The sequence below is a fragment of the Molossus molossus genome, unplaced genomic scaffold (assembly GCF_014108415.1).
Source record: "Molossus molossus isolate mMolMol1 unplaced genomic scaffold, mMolMol1.p scaffold_m16_p_3, whole genome shotgun sequence".
NCBI classification, from domain to species: Eukaryota; Metazoa; Chordata; class Mammalia; order Chiroptera; family Molossidae; genus Molossus; species Molossus molossus.
In genome coordinates this window covers 32,220,894-32,241,321 of record NW_023425366.1, presented here as the reverse complement: position 1 = coordinate 32,241,321, position 20,428 = coordinate 32,220,894, and the positions used below count along the sequence as shown (strand labels likewise).

The window sequence follows — 20,428 nt, the reverse complement described above, 5'->3', positions numbered from 1 at the left end:
GTAATCCCCAGATATCTGTGTTTACTTGTAAATCTTGAAAAGATAATCAACTAAAGGCATTTTGCAAAAAGTGCCTGACACACACCCTCATGCATTCTTTCCTTACGTATACTTTAAAAGGGGGAGAGAGACAGATCTGAGAGTGCCCTGATATCCCGAAGCCGCGATTTAGAATCCAGGGTCTGCAGGCAGGCGAACATGCCAGGCACTCAGGAGCTCCGGGACCTCCCACGAGCGTGGAAACAGCAAAATCACTTCTGGTTAAATAAATCTGCATTTTGAGCTCAGCTTCGGTTTTAAATTTTCTTGTTAATAGTCGTAGCCAATATAAGTCAATTAAGTTTTTTCCTCAATCAAAAGAAATTTCACAGAAACTCTAAAGCAGAAATATCCGCCTTACACTTGGTTCATTTGACAAACGCAATCTAGTTGCTGGACGCCATTCTAGAGGCTTCACAAATCCCAATTCACAGGATCGTCTGAAGGGAAGGGACAGTCGCTGGTAAGAAAGGCAGGGTACAGTTAAGCCGACACACCTGCCCTAAATCACCCGGCTACTAATGAGGAACTCGGACATCAGCCCCGGGTTGTCTGGCTCCAAAGAGCATGATTGTGAACTCTTTGTGAGGGCTCTGGGCGGACTGTTGAAACCACCTGTGGGAAGGGGGGAGCCCCGAGGGTGGAGACTGGGTCTCCTCTGGCAGCTCCAGCACAGAGCGGAGAGGGCGGGCAGCAGGCCGATTCCCACAGCTGGTGAACAGCGTGACAGATGCTAAATGTGCACCTATTCGTGTGGCTGTATTTACTCTTTCTTGCTTCCCCTCAGAAAAGAAGAATGTGAGACGTCAAACAGCCACTGAATACGTGGCTGGGCTTTAGGAAGAGCAAGACAAGGACTATGTGAGAGCAGGAACAGCGGCGTGCGCAGCAGGATGTCTACCAGGGACCAGGCGAGGCCACCTTGGACGAGGAAGAGTGCTAATAATGATAACATCCCCGGGCTGCTCTGCTCAGCCCTTGATAAGGGTTACCTTATTTCTCACAGGGGCCCTACAGAGGCTGAGACCAGCCCGACTCTACAGACAGACAGAGGCACAGACACAAGTCACAGGCTGAGGAAAGGTAAAGCCGGCCGTGCACCCGCTTGGCATGGGGCCCCAGAGCTCCTGTCCACGATCCCACTGCTGTGCTCCCTCCTCCTGCAGGCAGCCCATTGCTCAGTTCCCTGCATTCAGTCTCTCAGAACAGGCCTGGGCTCTGTGTCTGGGGTCAGCCCAGAGTCTCCCTGGATGCCCCAGTGGCAGCCAGTCTGGGCATCTGTGACAGGTATTGGGGGACACTTTTTCTCAAAACCCCTGGGGAGCGGAGCACCATTGGTCTCACATACGTGTGCACACACACACACACACACACACACACCCTTTGACCCTCCCTCTGGTGTTTTACGTTCTGTGAGAGGGGTCAGTGGGGAGCAAGGGCACAGCTATCATTATGGCCTCTCCTCTTCATCTTTTTGGGATAGGCCTGCCTTCCAAAATGATATATGCACCTTCACCTCCCCATCCCTGCAGGTAAGTGAGGCCAGTCTAGGTCTAGAGCATTGTGACCTTGTGTACGAGTCTCCTTAAAGCAGGGATCGGTACTCATAAGCCCATTTGGCAGACAGACCATCAACCATGTATTGCAACCTCATCTCCCTCAGAAGTCATGGTCATGCTATGGCCGTCATTTCATGCTAAGTATTATTAATTAACTTGTTCAGAGTCCAGGCAGGTAAAAGTGGAGGTAGGTCCTCCCTGGTGAGCCCAACAATACTGGTACATCAAGTTGGCTTCTTTAGTCTACTGAAAGCCGCTGGGAGCAAAGCAGAGATGATCCTCCCAGGTCTTCATCTCCTAAGGAGGGAAAAGACAGCAAAGACTTCACAGTTCTCCACCCCATTTAGATATCCCAGAAAACACAAGTAAAACCTTCAGAAACACTACTGCAATAATATGCCGTGTCCTGCAGTCCAACTCATGCCCACAGGATTGAGAAAACCACTGTCACACGGAGGAGGGAGTTAGTGACCTCTCTCTATCCCCACCCTATTGCAAAACCAGACCTTGACAAATACACAGAACCAAACCAAAACTATACTATGAGCAAAAGCACCAGAAAGCTTAGCCCCAGCATTTTACAAGCATCTGCTTCACAGACAGGAAATAACCGGCTACCTCTGATCATTTCATTTCAGTTTGGAACAAGTCTTGTCATGAATATGGTCATCGGTGGAGAAGGTAAGATCAGGCGGAGACATGAAAGGGGGCAGAAGAAGGACACACTGTGGGATTAGAGATGGATATACTGGAAAGTTGTTCCCAAGACCCAGTGAGAATAAGTATATGGCAGAGAAAGGGAAGATGCAGAAATTCTGCCTCTACCAGTATAGATGCTTAGTACTGGGTGATTTCCCTGATGCTGGGTGTTTACAACACAATCAAGTAGTCTGGAACAGTATTAAACTTATTTTTGTGAGTAGCTAAATTAACCATTCACCATCTTGGAATGGCCCAGGCACAGTACATATATAACTTTTTAAATTGTTCATTTTTGCCCAGAGCCAGAGGAATAAACAGCTAACTAAGCCAAGTTCCCATTATGTTTAATACCGATGTCAACTGAACTGAACATTCATTTCTTGCAGCCTACACTATTTCTTAAAAAATATTTTAGAAAGCAAATCAACTTCAAAAACTATACTTATCATGGAGGGAAAATAACCTCTGAGGTTGAAAGCCAGATTTACAATGAAGATCATTATGGTGGAGTAGGGATAGGGTAAAGAGGCATCCACTATATTCTTATTTTTCTAACAATGTCAGAAAGAAGCCTCTTCATAGAGTAAACATTATCATCAAGGAAAAGATCAGAAGGGAAAGAACAATAGGGAGGTAAGATGCAGATAAAATGACTCTTTAGAAATGCAGTTCATGGGCAGGCTTCAGAAGCAGAGAGATGAAGAAGGAAAACGACTTAGAAGCTGAGCAGATGTCATAGGGGGATGGACGGTCCCAGAACAACCAGACTGAGGTTTCCTGGGATGCAGGGCTCTCTCCAACTCCAAATCCAGGACAATCCCAGACAAACCCAGATGGTTGGTCATCACACTCCACGTATCAGCACTTTCAACACATCCTGATTCAGATAGTTTACTCTGGAGACAAATATTGGGCTTTTGTCCAAACTGTTAGGTTAACAGTTTAAAGAATTCAAAGGTGATCCAAACCAGAACCCATGCTGCCAAGTCCTCCTCCTTAAGCCAATGTTGAGAAAAGTGGAGGCTGGTGGGAGGGCCAGCTCTGATTGCTGGGGCTGGTGTGGCCATGTTCAGTCTATCACAGCACATCAGCTAAGACTGGAGTGAATGAAAGATGAGAAAACTTCATGTGCTTTATCTAGTCCAAATATTGTCAGTTCTGAAGCTAAGAGCATCTCCCCACAAGAAAAAAAAAAAAGCTATTATTTTTTCAAAAATATTTTAAAAGCATAACCATCATTTTAGAAATGCCTGCCTGAGATAGCCATTTACTACAACAATGGCTTAAAATGCAACTCTGGGAAAGTGAGAATGTGCATTTCATATATGAGCAGCAGTTTAGTCAGAGTTACATTATCTCAAACATCAGAATTTTCCAGACAACAGTGCTTACATTATGCACAAATACATAATGTGCAAATAATAATAAAAAAAAAAATCTAATGTATACCAGTATTTCAGAAAGGACCAAGAGCATACTGGCAAATCGGGAAGGACACATTTACAGGAGAACACTCGGGTGCTACTATTACAATAAGGATGGAGCCAAACCTTTTCAATTAGCTTTCTTTTCCTAATACCAGTCACAGAAGTCACAGATCTCGACGTAACATTTAATTCATAGTCAAAAAAAAAAAAAAAAAGTTTTGACTGTTGGCCCAGTAAAATAAGACGGACTTCTTTTTAAAGCAACTGTCAAACCAGAACGGTCAAAGCACAACGGGTTCATTCAGAGAGAGTAGAAAGCAGGGAAGGCAGTTCTCTCCGCTACGTACACGTTGGTGGTGAAGATGCCGTAGAGCAGATCCAGCTCGGGCAGGAAGAACGTGCTCTGCAGCTCGTTGTAGTAGAAGGGGACCTCGCCGGGGCGGGAGCAGTTCAGGCGGGCCTTCATGAAGGTGGTCCAGGTGTCCTCCAGCAGGAAGCGCCCGCCGATGTCGTTCTTGCAGACCCGCGCCGCTCTGGAGAACACGGTTTTCCCGCAGTCGTGCTCCACGGCATTTTCTCGGAAGAAGAAGTAGGTGAAATTCCCGATGTCATACGAGGACACAAAGTTTGGTTCTGGAAGGAATAGGAAAGAAGAAAAGTCTCAACATTGACATGGTATTTCTTTAGTCGTGCCTGCTCGTTATTTTTTCCGAGGAGACTCGGTTTGGGGTAGACGTCTTACAGGATGAATGGGGGGGCCGCCCTGTGTGCATCTTTAGAAAGAGAGAGAAAATAAGATTAAAATGGGATTAAGAAAAAACAGGTGAAACAAAAGCAGGTTTACGGTTGTGAGTACACGAAACACTGAGTCCATTCTTGCATTATTATTTATTAGTTATTGTGTTATTTTCCATACAAACAACAGTAAACTTACTATTGTCCCACCCTGTATAGAAGTCTATATCATGTTTGTAAAATGAGACAAAATTCTTTAATTTTACTAATCACACATCTATGATTGCTATAATTTATGTGCTTTTAATAAGGACTTTAAAAATCTTTCTCATTTATGAAAACTGAAATTGGAAGGTTAGTGTCCTGAATTAGCTTTAGCAATTCCCGTTACTATGGTAACCACATAACTGTGAGGATTAACCCTTATTTTCTCTTTTCTGAGTTGCTGGAGAATCAATTTAGAAAAAGACAGTGTATTGAGACAGAGTCACTGACCGAAACTTTTGGTCTCATAATTAGCTTAAAAACAGGGATTTAGAAATGGCACAAGTCTGACAAAAACTTTACATACTCACTAGGCTAATAAGGAATTTAAGGCTTATACAGATTGTCCACTGAATTTTATATATAGCACTGAAGTGTTGTATTTATAACTCTCTGTTCAAGCCCATTAGTAATACAGATGATACCCTTTCAGACACAAATATGCTCTAATAATTATCTTAAAAATTCTAATAAACATATTTGATTCTTATTATTTCCTCTATTGCTGGGAGGTTTTCATTTAATCATCAAGTATTTGAATTTTATGGTGCAATTAGAATAACATAGCAATAACTTTTTGTGTTCAAAATTAATGGAAAGTTACACACCGCTACTATGCACAAGAACACATTTCAGGGGCAATTAATTTGGGGGCACAATTCAATTGGCCTTGTACTTTGCCAGATTTCATCAGAATGCACCAATAGACATGTTATTGGTAGGACAAATGAAAATATGCTTGGCTACAACATGACCCATTAATGTTATGAGTAAGACACACGGAAGGTTCACCTAAGACCTGAAACGTAGACCCTGATCCAGAAGCTGACACGATGCTGGCCTTGAGCACACTACTATTCTGTCCAGAAAGACTGCTGCTAGTCTTCAGTCAAGGCATACCTTCAATGCCCTTACAAAATGTTCCCATTCAATTCAATTTTGCATTCTAACAATGTAACAAATATTCTAAATTACATATGTAATGTGCTTTTCTCTACAGTTCATTATATTGTGAAGTTGTTTAAGAATGTCAAGTAATAGAATGGGAACTGGATAAAAAAAAAGTATTTTAGTTTATAAACAGCTAAACATACTAATAGATAACTGTTGCTTTAACCTGAAGTGGATATTAGAAGATGAAAAGATAAAATTAAAAACACTCTGGACTACATTAAAACATGAGATGGTAGTTAACTATATTTACTGTTACAACATGCTTTTCTATCCTATAAAGTGGCTCACAAAACAGGAGGCTACATATCTCTGACTTGTGCTTTTTGGAACATAAAGCAAAATATTGGGGGAAATTTTGAAAGTGTGTTCACTATGAGTCTCCATAGAGAATGACTTCTGAAGCACACCCCAAAAGCCAAGATGCAGAACAATTACAATTTATATTTGGTTTATAAAGAAACTTTACACCTATGGGCCTAATTTTAAAGAGAAGGTGAAATCGTTTCAGAATAGGTCCTGTACTCAGGCTCCTATATCGAGGCTACAGTTTGATCGTTGTACTGAAAACACGTAAGAAAACATCATCATCAATAACAACAACAAACCTCAACTGAAAAAGAGAAAAGAAAGCCGGTCCAGGACTACCTATGTCTAGCTCAGGACTATGTGAGCAGCACTTGTGGATGAGGAGTGAGGCAGAGACCACCAGCTTCATCAAACACCCTCCCAACCACTCCTTCTGCTAGTAACTGGGGAACAAACAGCATGCAACACACATAGTAAGTATCTCTATATGTAGGAAGTCTCAAGCAGGAACATGAGAAGCTACAAAGTAAAAAGATCCATCATGGTTTCTTCCAGCGCAAGGTTAGGTGTGTATTTAGAAATACCTGTGCTGATGCTTGGTGCCAGGCTCTGCGCTCAATGCTTCACATTCACACACTCATTCAGCTCACAGGAATCACAGAAGCAGGTGCTGGGTCATTCTTCCCATTTCACAGATGAAGACACTAAAGCCCAGAGGTTTCATCATCTGTCCAAATTCACACAACCAGCAATGGGGGACAGGGCTGAGGGTAACATCCTGAATCCAGACAGTCTGACCTCACAGTCTATACACTTACCTTTACGCTACACTGAAAAACATAATGGATTGCACGAGAACAATTGATTACATTAACAATACTCAAGAAGAGGATTTGGGATTCTGAATAATGCACTAGAAATTGGAGCGATGAGCAGGTTTCCAGCGGATCAAGATGAGGAGGGTTTCATAACCAACTAAACGAGAAGATCGATGTCCAGCTGACACATGACTCCCTGCAGCTTTTAGAGACACCGGGAATGACCCAGAAGGAAGAAAAGGCAGGAAGAAGGAGCCAGCAATCCAAGCAAGGGCTCATAAAACAAGAATCTTGTTGGGAAAAGACTGCCCCAACCCCAGAGATGGTGGCCACCACAGCCCCTGAGTGCCTGAGAGTGGCTGTCTGGGTGTCTATTTCCTGTTCAATGTCCACTCCACTGAACAACTTCATTCAGGTTTCTCATGTAAGCCGGATACAGAGCAATGTCAAGCAGATCGGCTCGCTGCTTCCTTTTTCCACAGGGAACCCCTAATATCTCTCCAAACCACCCTGAACCAATCTTACACAGAAATACTCAAATGCAATCTCTTGCTGAGAAAATAGGGGAGAATGTGTGCTTATTATGTAGTGTATGCTGTTCTTCAGTTCACCACACATTACAGGTCATTTTAGGGGCTCGACTTCATTTGGACACACAGCCTGCCACCCTGCAGTGGTCCTTCAGGACGCTGAATGGTCTCTGACTGAGTGACCTACTCCAAAGTCAGGAAGTTTGGAAAGCAGAGCCTTTTGAAACTCAGCCCACATCCTGTTTCTCTTCCAAAGACAGCAAAAAAAAAAGCAGGAATAATTATTAAATAGGCAGGCAAATATCTCTTGCATATAGAGATATAAATCTGGAGGCTGGGGACATTTGATTCTCACTAGGCAGGATAATAAGATGCACATTGTTTCTCTTACATTATTCAAGTTCTGTCCCTGGTTAAAATGCAACTCACCACCAACCAGTATCTGTCACTCCTGAGTGAACTGAACAAGTCATAAATGAGGCTCTGCTTGATTATCTGCAATGAATGTGAGTGTGAATGGCAGATCCGAGGGGTCCTTTAATTATTATTATTAATATTATTATTATTATTAGAGCTACAAAGGAACAAGAGGCGTGCTGCTAATTCAAAATAAAACCAAACATGAGCATATGACAGCTTATTACAAATATATGTATGGGGCTGCCTTACCTCATGCTTGTCCAACATATTGAGTTATGGGTTACAGTACTCTACTAAATATGTCATGTTATCAAAAGAATCATGTTTCGTGATATAAGAACTTTGATTTCACACCTTAACCTCCATAAAACTGACCAAGCAGAGACAAGTACTGACACGAGACCCACATATAAGTGAACCCGGGGAACCCAAACGCATTGCAACATTTCTGAGAAGATTCTGACCACGTATACCACCAGACGCTGAACATCCAAATGCACCCTTTCATCCCACACTCTTTCCATTCCAAGGCCACCGCGTCGGCCTGCAGGTGCACCAGCCTCAATGGTTCAGTTGCATGATCGACCAGGTCACTGACAGGCTTTTGATAGGAGGAACATATTTGTAGACATTGATGAGAATGGATATGAAAGACCAAAAGAAATTCCAGTTTTCCAAATCTACATCTTACTAGAATCAAAATCTATCATAAATTATTTTGCAAACAAAGGCCACCTTGTGATATCTTGTCACAGGTTAGCCAATGCCTGGTAAGCAGCCCGAGTGTGTTGTGGCTCCACCCACACCCAGCCTGAAACCCTGGGCTGGACCACTGATATCCGGAACGTTCCTGCATCCTGTTAGATGCTTCAGGGCACGGAAGACCTACTTTGCTGTAGAGATTTAAGAGATATCTACATAGTAAAATTCTAATGATTGGTGGATATAATTATTATTTCAGAATTTACTTTTGATTCCCCTTTTAACAATTTGTATTTAGTAGAAATTCATATAATAATAATATTAATAAAACATACATATATTAACCTTAAATGTGATCAGAAATTAAGGACCATAAATACAGCCACACATGCCGAGTTTGTAAAACAGCAAGCTATTCCACCACAAGAAAAGAGTTAACGGAAACCATCTCTGCAGGCGACTCCCGGTTAGCCAGTGACTTTCTGTTCCCTAATTTTTGCCGTCAGTCACTACCAAACCATTCCCACATACATTGTTCGAGTTCAGACCCCATCCTATTGAGCAAATTGTGTCCCTCATCACAGCTACACGAAAATGTGCTGCAGAGGCTAACAGAGTAAATCTAATTTCATCTAGATATTTATTATGAGTGGACAATGAAACTAAATTAAATTACTTTAAGTTAAAGGAGGTTTGAAAGCCATTAATGCACTTCAAGTCCTTCCCCTAATATTTCTAGAACCAGATAGACAGACAGATATACACTGTGTGCGTGCGTGCGTGTGTGTGTGCGCGCACGACATACAGACATAAAGCACTGAGGTGTACATATGTATATAATGGCTCAATACTTCCACCTACTGGCTCTGTGAACTTAGTCAAGTTATTTAACAGCACAAATTCCCAGTTTCCTCCTTTTGAGGATGGAGGTAACAATGCCCAACACACAGTATCACTGTGAGAATCGAAGACAACACACACCAAGTGCCTAGCACATGATTGCTATTCATCTAAATACAGATCTCTGTTTATTTACATATATAAAATAATACATGATAAATGTATAAATTAATAATAAATATATACATAAATATATAAATTAACATAAACATACACATTGGTAAACATACCCCTGGTATTTACTTATCAAACCAATTCATTAGTATGGCATTCTGTATGTCAAATTAGGGTCTGTGTTTCTTTCAGCAGATCTGGAACCAAACAGGTGGAGGGGGTCATGCTATAGACGGAGGGGGTCATGCTGGTGCCAGGAGCCCACTGACCTACTGTGGGGACTGTCCTGGGCACTGGGCATTCCATGGTAAAGTGATAGGCACAATGTGAGCAGACAAACAAGACACAGACCAACAAGTAATTACAATGATGAGGAAAACAAGGGCCAAGGGCAGCAAGGTGAACTTGAGAATCAGAAAGGAGGGCATCAGGGAAAGGACCAATAGGAGATTGGGAAGGGGCCACCAGACCAAGGACAGGAGAAAGAGCAACCCGAGAGAAGGCCCTACGGGTGGTTGGGAATGGAACGAAGCCCGTGGTGGCACAGAAGGAATCAGTGGGGCACGAGGTAGAGGGCCGGGCCAGCCAGCCATAGCGAGGAGTTTGAATTCCCACCGCCACAGGAGAGATTCCAAGGGTTTTAAAGAAAAGCATATGATCCAAATCTCTGTGTGTATGGTGGTGGCCATGGTCAGGTGAAGGAGATGGGGTGGCCCCAAGCGAGCCCTTAGGGGTCACTGACACAGCAAGTGAGCCTTGGATCCCAGGTCCTTCTCTTCCTGAGCACCTGGTAGAAAGAAAACCATCGCCAAACGCCGGCAGAGGACTAGAAACATGGTTCCAGGAACCTTGATACCTTCCTTCTTCAAGAGGAATTGCCCTGTTGAAATAAGGGGTTTACTGATTCAGGTGGGAGTGACCTTGTACCATGGGGACACCCGCTGCCTCCCTAAATGAGAACTCTGCATTGGCAGATGTGCTAGGAGCCCCAAACTCTCACCCAGAATTCTCCTTCTCCTATGTCTTTGTCTAAATGCCTGGCTCGAAGGGACACGGGCACTGTTGTCCATCTGCTCCCACCCCAGTCCACGCACGAAGGCCCTGGCAGCCATTCGACTCCCCTGCGCGACGCTGCAGCCTCACGTTCCTCAGTGCGGGTCCCTGTGGGTGACTTCACAACTATGTATTTCTGGACATTTTGAAAACAGAAAATGTTTCTCTGTACCATGATCATTTTTTTTCCTCATTACATTTTAAATCTGTAGGTTCATTTCTTTAAAGAACAAATAATTTAACCTGCAGAGCTGTAAATCAAAATTGAGGAGGTTATTTCTTTGGAATAACAATCTTTGGATATTAAAATATTTCAAAGTTTTCAGATTACTTATAGAATCATCTGAAATTACTTAGATTTTATAATACATAAAAAATGTGTTTTTTTAAACTAAGAGGAAAAAAGAAAGATTTAATTGAAAGAAGATATTGGGCTACACCATTATGCAGTTAGAATAAGTAAACTTTTGGTTGGCTTTGTCTTTGTCTATCGAGATGATCTGAGCCAGGCCAAGAAAGAAGGCAAAACACAGAGAATGAACTGCCCAATATGTTGCAGTGAATGGAAAATAGTGAGAGGCCATAGACGGAGAAAAAACACTAGTTTAACAGAATAATCTGGGGACAAATTTACTGAAACACATAAAACTGAATATCTTATAAGCAGGACGACAGTAGGATTTATGGTCCACACTGTAACACTTCTGAGAGGAAAAGAGAGCAATGTTCATATCCATACCAGGATGCCAGGGGTCACCCAGAACTGTCACACGGAAGGTGCTCAAGATCTCTACACAAGGAGCTTTAAGTCATTCCCCTGAGTGGGTATATAAGTACCAGTAAATTTCTACACAACACATTATATTCTCCGTAATGAGGCAGGTCTTCTTTGTGTGGATTTATTTTTTTAGGGAGGATGCATGTCACCATAGGACTTTGGGTGTATGGTTGGTGCCTTTGGCCTCATGTCTTGGTGGGGTACAGAGGGCTCATTCATTCATTCTCTTTTAAAATGTGCAAATTGAAATTCCAAATGACTTATTAGCAAGTATAAAGATTTCGTCACAAGACTGAAGGGATGTGGAGGCTCCCAACTTCCAGGCACCTGGTGCTGGATGACCAAGACAGGGCAGAACACGATTTTCAAAGAGCAACCCATGAACTGATGCCTTCATGCCGCTTCCAAACTTCTGTGCCCATAAAGTACTGTATTAAATTAGCCCACGGGCTCTTTTGTTTTGGGTTTAATAGTCCCAGTTTCTTCCACTTCCTCTTATTAAGCTTATATATGAAAACACTCAACCATTTCCAAAGTTCCTATATTCCTTTTCCATCACAGCTTGGGCGTAAAAACACAGACACAAGGAGAGAGAGATGGAGGCAGATTAGGAGGTTGATGTTTCCTAGGATGTTGACTAAACAAAGGGGATACCAGGAGCACACAGAAGGAAAGAAAATTAAGCTCCAGAATAGGACCTGTTTTCAAACCAAGCTCAGGTACTCATCAGTTGTATAGCCCTGGTTCAGTTGGTGAATGCCTCTATCCCCAGCTTGCTCATCTGCAACATAAGGATGATGCCATCTCCTGTGGAAGGCTGTGTGAGGGATTTCAGGTAACATGTACATGGAGTCTCCCATGCACCTGGCAAGTTATAAATAGCCAAGCAACTCTCCCTTGCACCTGGAGTAATAACCAGAGGTAACAAAGATGCCAAAAGGTGCACAAACAGGCAGATGGTATGCAGGAAGGGTATTTATTTAAAATCTTGTCTGACCCTATGAAGAAAATCAAATTTGGCTTACAACACAATTTTCAAATACATCCATCCTAGACAAGATAGACAACCTGCCATGCCCTCTGATGGGTTGGACAAAGCCTGAGAGTTAGAAAAGAACAGTTCATCATGCAGGGTCACATGTCACAGGACTGTGCTCACATGCTGTAAGTCCAAGTCTTATCACTCAGCAAGTTTACCTCCATGAGTTAGGTGTCAGACTTTAGCCTTCAGCTGCAAAACTGAAAATATCCCACCATTTACAATGACACCCTTTTGAAAGCATCTCCCCAGCCCAGCCTGTGGTTAAGCATCAACCTATGCACCAAGAAGCCGTCAGTTTAATTCCCGGTCAGGGCACATGCCCAGGTTGTGGGCCCAATGCCTAGTGGGGGGCATGCAGGAAGCGGCCAGTCAATGTTCTCTCTCATCAATGTTTCTATCTCTATCTCCCTCTCCCTTTCTCTCTCTATAAAAATTAATAAAGAAAAGAAAAATTAAAATACAATATTAATAAAGCATCTCCCCAGATGCTGGTTTGGTAAAGTATAAAACTTGGCTGCTGACTATGCGGTCTTAATTTTGTTCTGGTTTTATCAAGCCTCCTCGATAAATACTTCAGATTTCCTACACAAACATAGTCGATTCCCAAGCCTCACTTGTCTGTGTTTTCACTTGTTCTGTGAACTCTGCTTTCACTGATGAATTTCCTGCCTGAACAAATGTCATCTGTCCAGCGAGTGTCTCAAGACAATTCAGGGAAGGCTCTGTGTAGACTCTGCCAAAAGAGCTCCCACTGTCCCCAGGACAGAGCCCAACAAAGTCAGCCCGGCCTGGCCATCCCTGGACCGCCGAAGGGTGGCGTCTGCTCCCAGGGAGAAGCACCCAGCTCCACAGCCCAAGTCTTCATGAGAAGCAGAAACAATTTCTCCTGGAGTTAAGCACAGAGGGGATTTGCTCTCTCCGAGTGAATTATCTTTAATCATTAGTAGGCTAATCATTGTATTTTAAAGACTATTTAATGAGTGGGTAAGATCATGAAAGCATTTCACACCAACAGAATTTGAGAGGGTTACAGAAAGAGTTTCCTTAACTAAAAACATAATAGCTCATAAAAAATGGCACTATTAAAATGAGAACCCTTGTGGGCTTCAAGTGCCTTTGCCTCCACAGGAGGTCATGGCTGGAACCTCAGGGAATGGGGGAAGCTGTGGAGTGCATCAGGACAGTGTAGCAGACAAGCAAACATTTCCAATAGGAAAACAAGCAGGTTGCGGAGTGTTACTCAGATTACACCTATGCAGATGTCCACGCTGAGTTATTGAGGCTGATTTATGAATTAGTTTTTCTAAGTTTCCACTGAGGTTTTATTCCATGTGCAAACATTCAGTTCCCTCAGAACCCACAGACTCAATTTACACACTATTAATTTGGAAATATAATTTTCCCCTTTTTACGGTTTATTGTTTCCCCAGTTTGACTGCCAATTTCTTAAAGGCAAGTTTTACAGCTTATCTATTTTAAGCATTGTCCATTAAACATTTATTATCTTCCCTTATAATAATCATCTAATGAAGGTTATTAATAATTAGTATATTAATGCATTAAAGCTGTTACGGTATTTCTCTAAATACATTCATTTACTTTGAGTTATTTTTGCACAGGAGACAAATTTAATTTTAAAACTTATATTCATTACCAAGCACATAAACTCAACATTTCAAACCTCTAGAATGTTATCGAATTGCTCACATTGCCTTTGATAACTGAGATGGCAAAAGGAAGATATTTCAAATGTTTCGACCTGACTCAATCTGGGTTAGAAGTAATATAACATATTCCCCTTATTAACACCATCATTCATATTTCACTTTCTTGTGAGGTGTGGTCATCTCCTACCCATTCAACAAATGTTAACAAAGCCTCAAGTGTGTTTCGGTCACTGAGTGAGATGCAGAGCCCACAGAAATAGCTCACACATAATCCCTGTCCTCAGGATTCACAAGCTCATGAGGAGAACAAAGTAAACTATTCACCTGTTAACTCCTGTATCCAAAAATATGTATTGGATGCTCAGTGTTAAAAGCACGTGGGATACATCAGTGGGCAAAGCAGAAGGGTCTGGCCACCAGGGAACTTGCATTCTAATGGGGATAAAGAGACAGTGTAGTCCAGCCAGTGTGGCTCAGTGGTTGAGCGTCGACCCATGCACCAGGAGGTCACTGGTTCGATTTCTGGTCAAGACACATGCCCAGATTGTGGGTCCAATACTGGGGAGGGGGGCATGCAGGTGGCAGCCAATCGATGTTCTCTCATTGGTGTCTCTATCTCTCTCTCCTTCTCCCTTCCTCTCTCTCTAAAATCAATAAAAAGCAAAACATTTTTTTTTAAAAAAGAGACAGTGTAATAAAGAGCATAGGAGCTAAGGATCAACCCTGAACATGGTAAGGGGCATCAAGAGTGCTTGATGGGAGAGGAAGTGTTTTCAAACTAGGTGAAGTTCCATTGAGAAGTGTATTTAGCAAGACGGAAAGGAGTCAAAGCAGCTGGCCAGGTGGATTATTGGGGGAAAGAGTTTTCCAGAAAGAACAGGGCTGACTGACTACAGTGCATGGTCCAAATCCTACCCACTGGCTACACACAAAGATCTGTGAGCAGAGCCACGACTCATGTGTGCACTGGTGACGGCGGCTTTCCTGCTATGATGACAGAATTAAGAAGCTGCAGAGGAGACCACATAAACTATAAAGTCTCAGCCATTTCCTCTCCAGCCCTCTCTAGAAAAAAGTTTGCTGGTCCCTAGAGAGGAGGAACGAGCCAGAGGCATGTGCAACATTTGAGAGGCTGGAGCAGAGGGAGCCGGGGGTCCACAGTGAGGACAGGAGGTGATGGGAGGCCTCAGGGCTGTGATGTTCTCTGCAGAGGAAATGAGGGCTCGGGGAGGTTCTGATCAGGAGAATGACCAAGAGCTCCAGGACAGTGGAGTGAGCACAGTCGTGCACATGCCGAGAGCAGATGAAAGACCCCACTGAGTCTGGAGGAAACCGAGAGCTGAGTGGAAGGAAAGACGAGCCCACACGAGGCAGAAGGCACAATCAAAGGAAGAGAGGACAGCACATTGCCACGGGCACAGGAACGGGTGAGAGAGTGTGCGCTTGCTCTCTGGAGCACCAGGGCTGCACACGGGACCATGGCTGGAGTCAGGGATGAAAAGACAGGCGGAGCAGATGGCTCTGGCCGGGAAAGAGAAGCAGGTAAACCTGACAGAGGCATCCATAGCCAGCCCTGTCCTCTCTCTCCACACAGCTGATGGCACTTTACTGACAGCTGATGGCACTTCCCGCCACCCGGGTCATACTCAGTGGTGCACAGCCATAGGGCTGCAGTAGGAAATCGGACCTGGAACGGGTACTGAATCCAAGGGATGCAGCATGCTCAGCGAAGGTTGCTGGAACTAGGCCAGGTATTTATGCTGGCTGCAACACTTGAGCATTTCAAGATTAGGGCACGGTGATGGGTTGAATTATATCCCCTGAGAAAATATATGTTGACGTCCAAACCCCCAGGACCTGTAAATGTGGAAATGGGGTAATTACAGACATAATTACTTAGAAGGGGGTCAAGCTGGAGGAAGGTGGGCCCCTAATTCGAAAGGGCTGTTCTTACATGAAGATGGCCACGTGAGGACGTAGACACAGGCTGTGTGAAGACAGAAGCAGAGGCTGGAGTGATGAGGCCATGGGCCAAGGAACACCTGGGGCCATGAGAGAGGGAAGAGGCAGGAAGGACCCACCTGAAGTTTTCACAGACAGCACGGCTCTGATGACACCTTGATTTTGTACTTCTGGCTTCCAGGACGCAGACAGTAATTTATGCTATTTTCAGTCACCCAGTTTGTGGTACTTCATTCTGAGAACTCTGGGAAACAAACACCAGCACTGTCCAAAATGCCCCTGAAGGTGGTGCTTACGGAAGGGGAGGGTTTGGTGGCTGGCTGCCAGGGGGGCCTGCAGGTGCCTGGCTCCGGCTGGCACCGGCACACACGGAACAGTGGTGACTGCTGTGCTAGCGAGTCCGTGAGTCCGCCCTGTGCATAAGTAATAGAATTGTGGAAAGGGTTGCTGCTGTGTATCAGCAAGTTGTCCTGCACACAATTTAATCACAGGCAGTGAGTCCAAACACACATTCTGCTGACCGTGGTTAGGAGGGGCCATCCTCTAGACCTCTCCTGCAGAGACAGTTCTCTTTCATAAACACAAAAAATGTTGGAAAACTAGAAAATGTCCACAGCAAAGACACAGCTTCTATTTATCATCATTTGTCAGCAGCTGTTAGCTGAGTCAAGCCTCCCAGTGGCCCTGACTCCTGCATGGATTGGGCAGCGAGGGGCAGGTCCTGACTGTGCCCAGGGGACCTGAATGAGGCAACAGCAGGACAGGAGGGTCGGGAGGGGCCAACCACAGAGGGACAGCAGGTGGCACAGCTGTAGAGCAGTGAGGAGCCTTGTCAGCGTCAGGAAAGAGGAAGCTGACAGGTGTCAGTCATTCAGGAACACAGCCCAAATTGTTCACCATTCATTCAGTGAACAAACATTTATCAGCTATCCTACGGCACTATGGGGAGTGCACAGTAATTACCATCATTTACTGAGTACTTGCTGTGTGCAAGGCACTAATATTCATCATCTCTTCATTGTCTCATTTTGTTCTCACAACACCAGGTCAGGTGGGTAGTTATCTCCATTTGCAGATAAGGAAACTGAGAACTGGAACACAAATCAGCATCTCCAAGGCTGAGTGTTAATTCATCCTCAGGGGTCTCTGCTGCCAAAGCTGCCAATCTCAATCAGTGAGCTGACACCATGCATTAAACCCAGACTTATCACAGTCCCTAACATAGGTAGGGGAAGAAATGCAGATGAAGGGGAAATGGGAGACAGGGAACAGGGGAGATAAGGGCCCAAAGCAAGCATGCAGGGTCTGCGAGGGCCACGGGAGGGAACAGGCAGTTTCGTTTCCCAGAATAGAGGAGCCATTAAAGGGGTATTAAAGCTGGGACTGGCATGATCTGAGAACAGTGTTGAAGGATCACCCTTAGGTCAGAGAGGGGCTAGAGCAGAATTTCAGAACAGAACTGAGGAGACTGTCAACACAGACAGGAGCAGGGGGAAAAAGGACCACTCACCAGCACACTGCATGAAGCCTGCCTCCTGTTCCCCACTAAGCTCCACTCAGAGCAAATCCCACTCTCAGGTCTCCATTCACTGGCTCCTGGGCCTTGCTTCACAATCAGTTGGAAACCCAGGAGAAGAATATAGGAGCATCACTTAATAGATCTCTAAAATCAGTATGGAAAATAGGAGCCTTTCTGGACATGGCAGAGCTAAGGGTTTGTCTTAGCTTTTTTGTTTATTTGTTCCTGTCTCATTTGAGAAAAAAGGATTATGAGCATTTTTATAAAAAGAAAGTGATCATCATTAGAGAGGGAGAAATGTAAGGACATGTCCAAAAAGAAGGGCTAATAGACAGAGAAACCATCTATTGAAAGGAAATTACTCCAGAACACAGCAGAAAGAACTGAGACGGGGCGTCCGGTCAAAGAGCAGATGGGCATGACGTGTGGTTCCCCATTAGGTCAGTAAGAACGGATGGCTCTGCACCCAGTCTCAGCGGAGGACTGAGTGGGGGACAGAGGCCAGAATCTGTCCTGGATAGAGGATCCACAGGAGCAGAGAACCAAGTCCAGCCACCCAGGAGTAGGACCAATATCTCAGGGTTCAATCAAAGAAGGAGCTGCCCCCACAGAACCCAGGACAGGGAATGAACATTGAACACGTACGAACTGGGAACCCTCAGTCAGGCTCAGCGCTCTGCCCCAAGAGTCGGGGCCTCCCTGGTGTGGCCAGGGGAGGGGTGGGGAGTGCTGCCCCGGGAGGAAAAGCAGGGCCGCTGTGAGCTGAGAATCTAAAACGTCCCGCGATCGACAGATGATGATGGCATCCCTGCCGTGACTGAGGTGAGCACTGGGCTAGCGCTCCGCGGCCCTTGTCTGCCCCAAGTCTCAGCTGGACAGAATTCCACCCAGAGGGTTAGAGAAGATGGCCATCTGATCAGCCCTGGATATCAGAGTCACATGTAAAGAAACACCTAGCATGTATAACTCATGCTATGACCTGAATTATTTTTCTAGGATATTCTTAAGGGTATCACTTTAGGGAAAAGAAAGAGACTGTGCTCCTAATTACTTTTCACTTTGCTTTCGGCAAACTCTAATTGCACTGCCCTTGGGTGACAGAATTTTGATTTCTAACTGGAAACTTTGCTTGGCTAGTAAAAATCAACAGAAAAATAGGAAGAACTTTGAGCTACACGGATAAAATCTTCAGGGATGGAAGTGGACTTTCCATAGAGAGTGGACAGGGTCAGTTCAACAGAAATAATGTTAATGGAGAGAATCTAGTTGCTCTTTGGTTTGGATAATCAATCCATGTTGCCCCATGGAAGCATATAGTCATTCTATTTCCTGGAGAAACTTGGTGAGAACATTTTCTTTTCTACAAGGGAGTCTTCAAAAGGCAAACTGTGATGGTTGGTTTGACTATATTATTTGACCAAATACTTGTGCAGTGTGTACACATACCCATATACACATGTATTCATAAGCAATAGATCTAGAGCAGTAGTTCTCAATCAGGAGCAATCTTTGGAAGCTTTTGTCATCACAGCTGGGGGCAGGAGGTATTGCATCTCGTGAGTATAGCTCAGGGATGCTGCTAGCCATCCTGTGACATTCAGCACAACTCCTCCTCTACCCAAAAGAATTATATGGCCCAGAGTGTCAATAGTGCTGAGCTGGAGAAACTCTGCTCTATATAATTAGCTTGGCCTTGGCAAACGGCCAGTAAATCTTTGTAGAATTTGAAAGCTCAAAATAGAAACTATGATAATGGCAGTTTGAAGATTTCATCTTAGTGCAAACTCTCAAATACAGGAGGGAATGGATTCCATATGGTACAGATATCTATCCACAACATGGTGTGTGTGTGTGTGTCCACGGTCACACATTAATATACACGTATACAGAGGGCTGAATTTCAGCTGCCACATCTCAGGACATGGTACAGAGCCAATGTCCTAGTGAGCGGGTGTCAAGTTCTAGCCCAAGACTGAAGGGAAGTTTCCTGGAGTTTTCTGATTTAAAAAAAAAAGACGTTGGAATGTGACTCTTCTTCCACTAGACACTGACACATTGAGATACAGGACGACAAGCTGCAGCACTGAATTAGCATCCAGAGCAGAGTCAGCCTGAGGACCAACCTGACAGACAGGCTGTGGATGCAGAGAGACCAGGGACAGGACTGGGTCCTTATTAACTTTTGAGCCAGTGATACAAGCAACTCTAAGGACAACTACCCCAACCTCCCAGTAACATGACTTGATATATATCTTTTTAAATCGGTCAAGCATTTGGAGCTACCAATAGCCACACACGTTCTTTTACACAGTGTCTGAATACTTCATGAAATGCTAGTAATTTTTCTTTTTAGATATATAATAAAGACATTTAGAAAAATGCACAAGTCTACAGATACCTTTGACACAACATCACGTTTTCTCAATTATAAACAACAGTATTAAAACCCAACATAAGTTTGATGAATATGAAATGAGTCCTATTCTCATGGTCTACACTGTTGCGAAGATCCCTGCTCTTTCTATCACCAAAGAGCCATATGATGTACAAAATGAAGAATTTGCTTTTCTCCAAAACTGTGACAGTTTGCTTTTGAGCACCATGTAACCAAGCATCAGACACACGAGAGGGACGCAGCAGGGGTGACTGTAAGACTTACCATTGAGCCACTTGGAGTTGTACTGGGCGGTGCGGAGAGGAGGTAACACGCCCAGACTCCGGTAGATGGCGGGATCGCGCCCCGGGAAATCCATGGCTGTAGCAGCGTACAGCTCCCCACTGGCTGTCAGGAGAGCCGTGGAGTTGTGCTGGGGACTGTAGGGACAGCGGGCCATGCCACTGATCTGATCATGGATCTCAGTCAGGTTATTCAACTGTGGGTGAGGATGGGAGACAGAAACCGGTTATTCCCGGGCAAGCCCATTAATAGTGCAGTGC

The 20,428-nt window shown here is 44.2% G+C and overlaps 1 protein-coding gene across 1 annotated transcript in view; it reads right to left on the bottom strand.

Moving 5' to 3' along the window:
- Nucleotides 1-20,428, bottom strand: part of SEMA5A (semaphorin 5A) — a 428,940-nt gene that overhangs the window by 117,878 nt on the left and 290,634 nt on the right. Inside the window, exons 8-9 of the mRNA XM_036280207.1 lie at nucleotides 20,151-20,364; nucleotides 4,075-4,360 (exon numbers count right to left, since the gene is read on the bottom strand). Coding sequence (XP_036136100.1) covers nucleotides 4,075-4,360; nucleotides 20,151-20,364 — 500 coding nt within the window. The remainder of the gene's footprint in view (nucleotides 1-4,074; nucleotides 4,361-20,150; nucleotides 20,365-20,428) is intronic.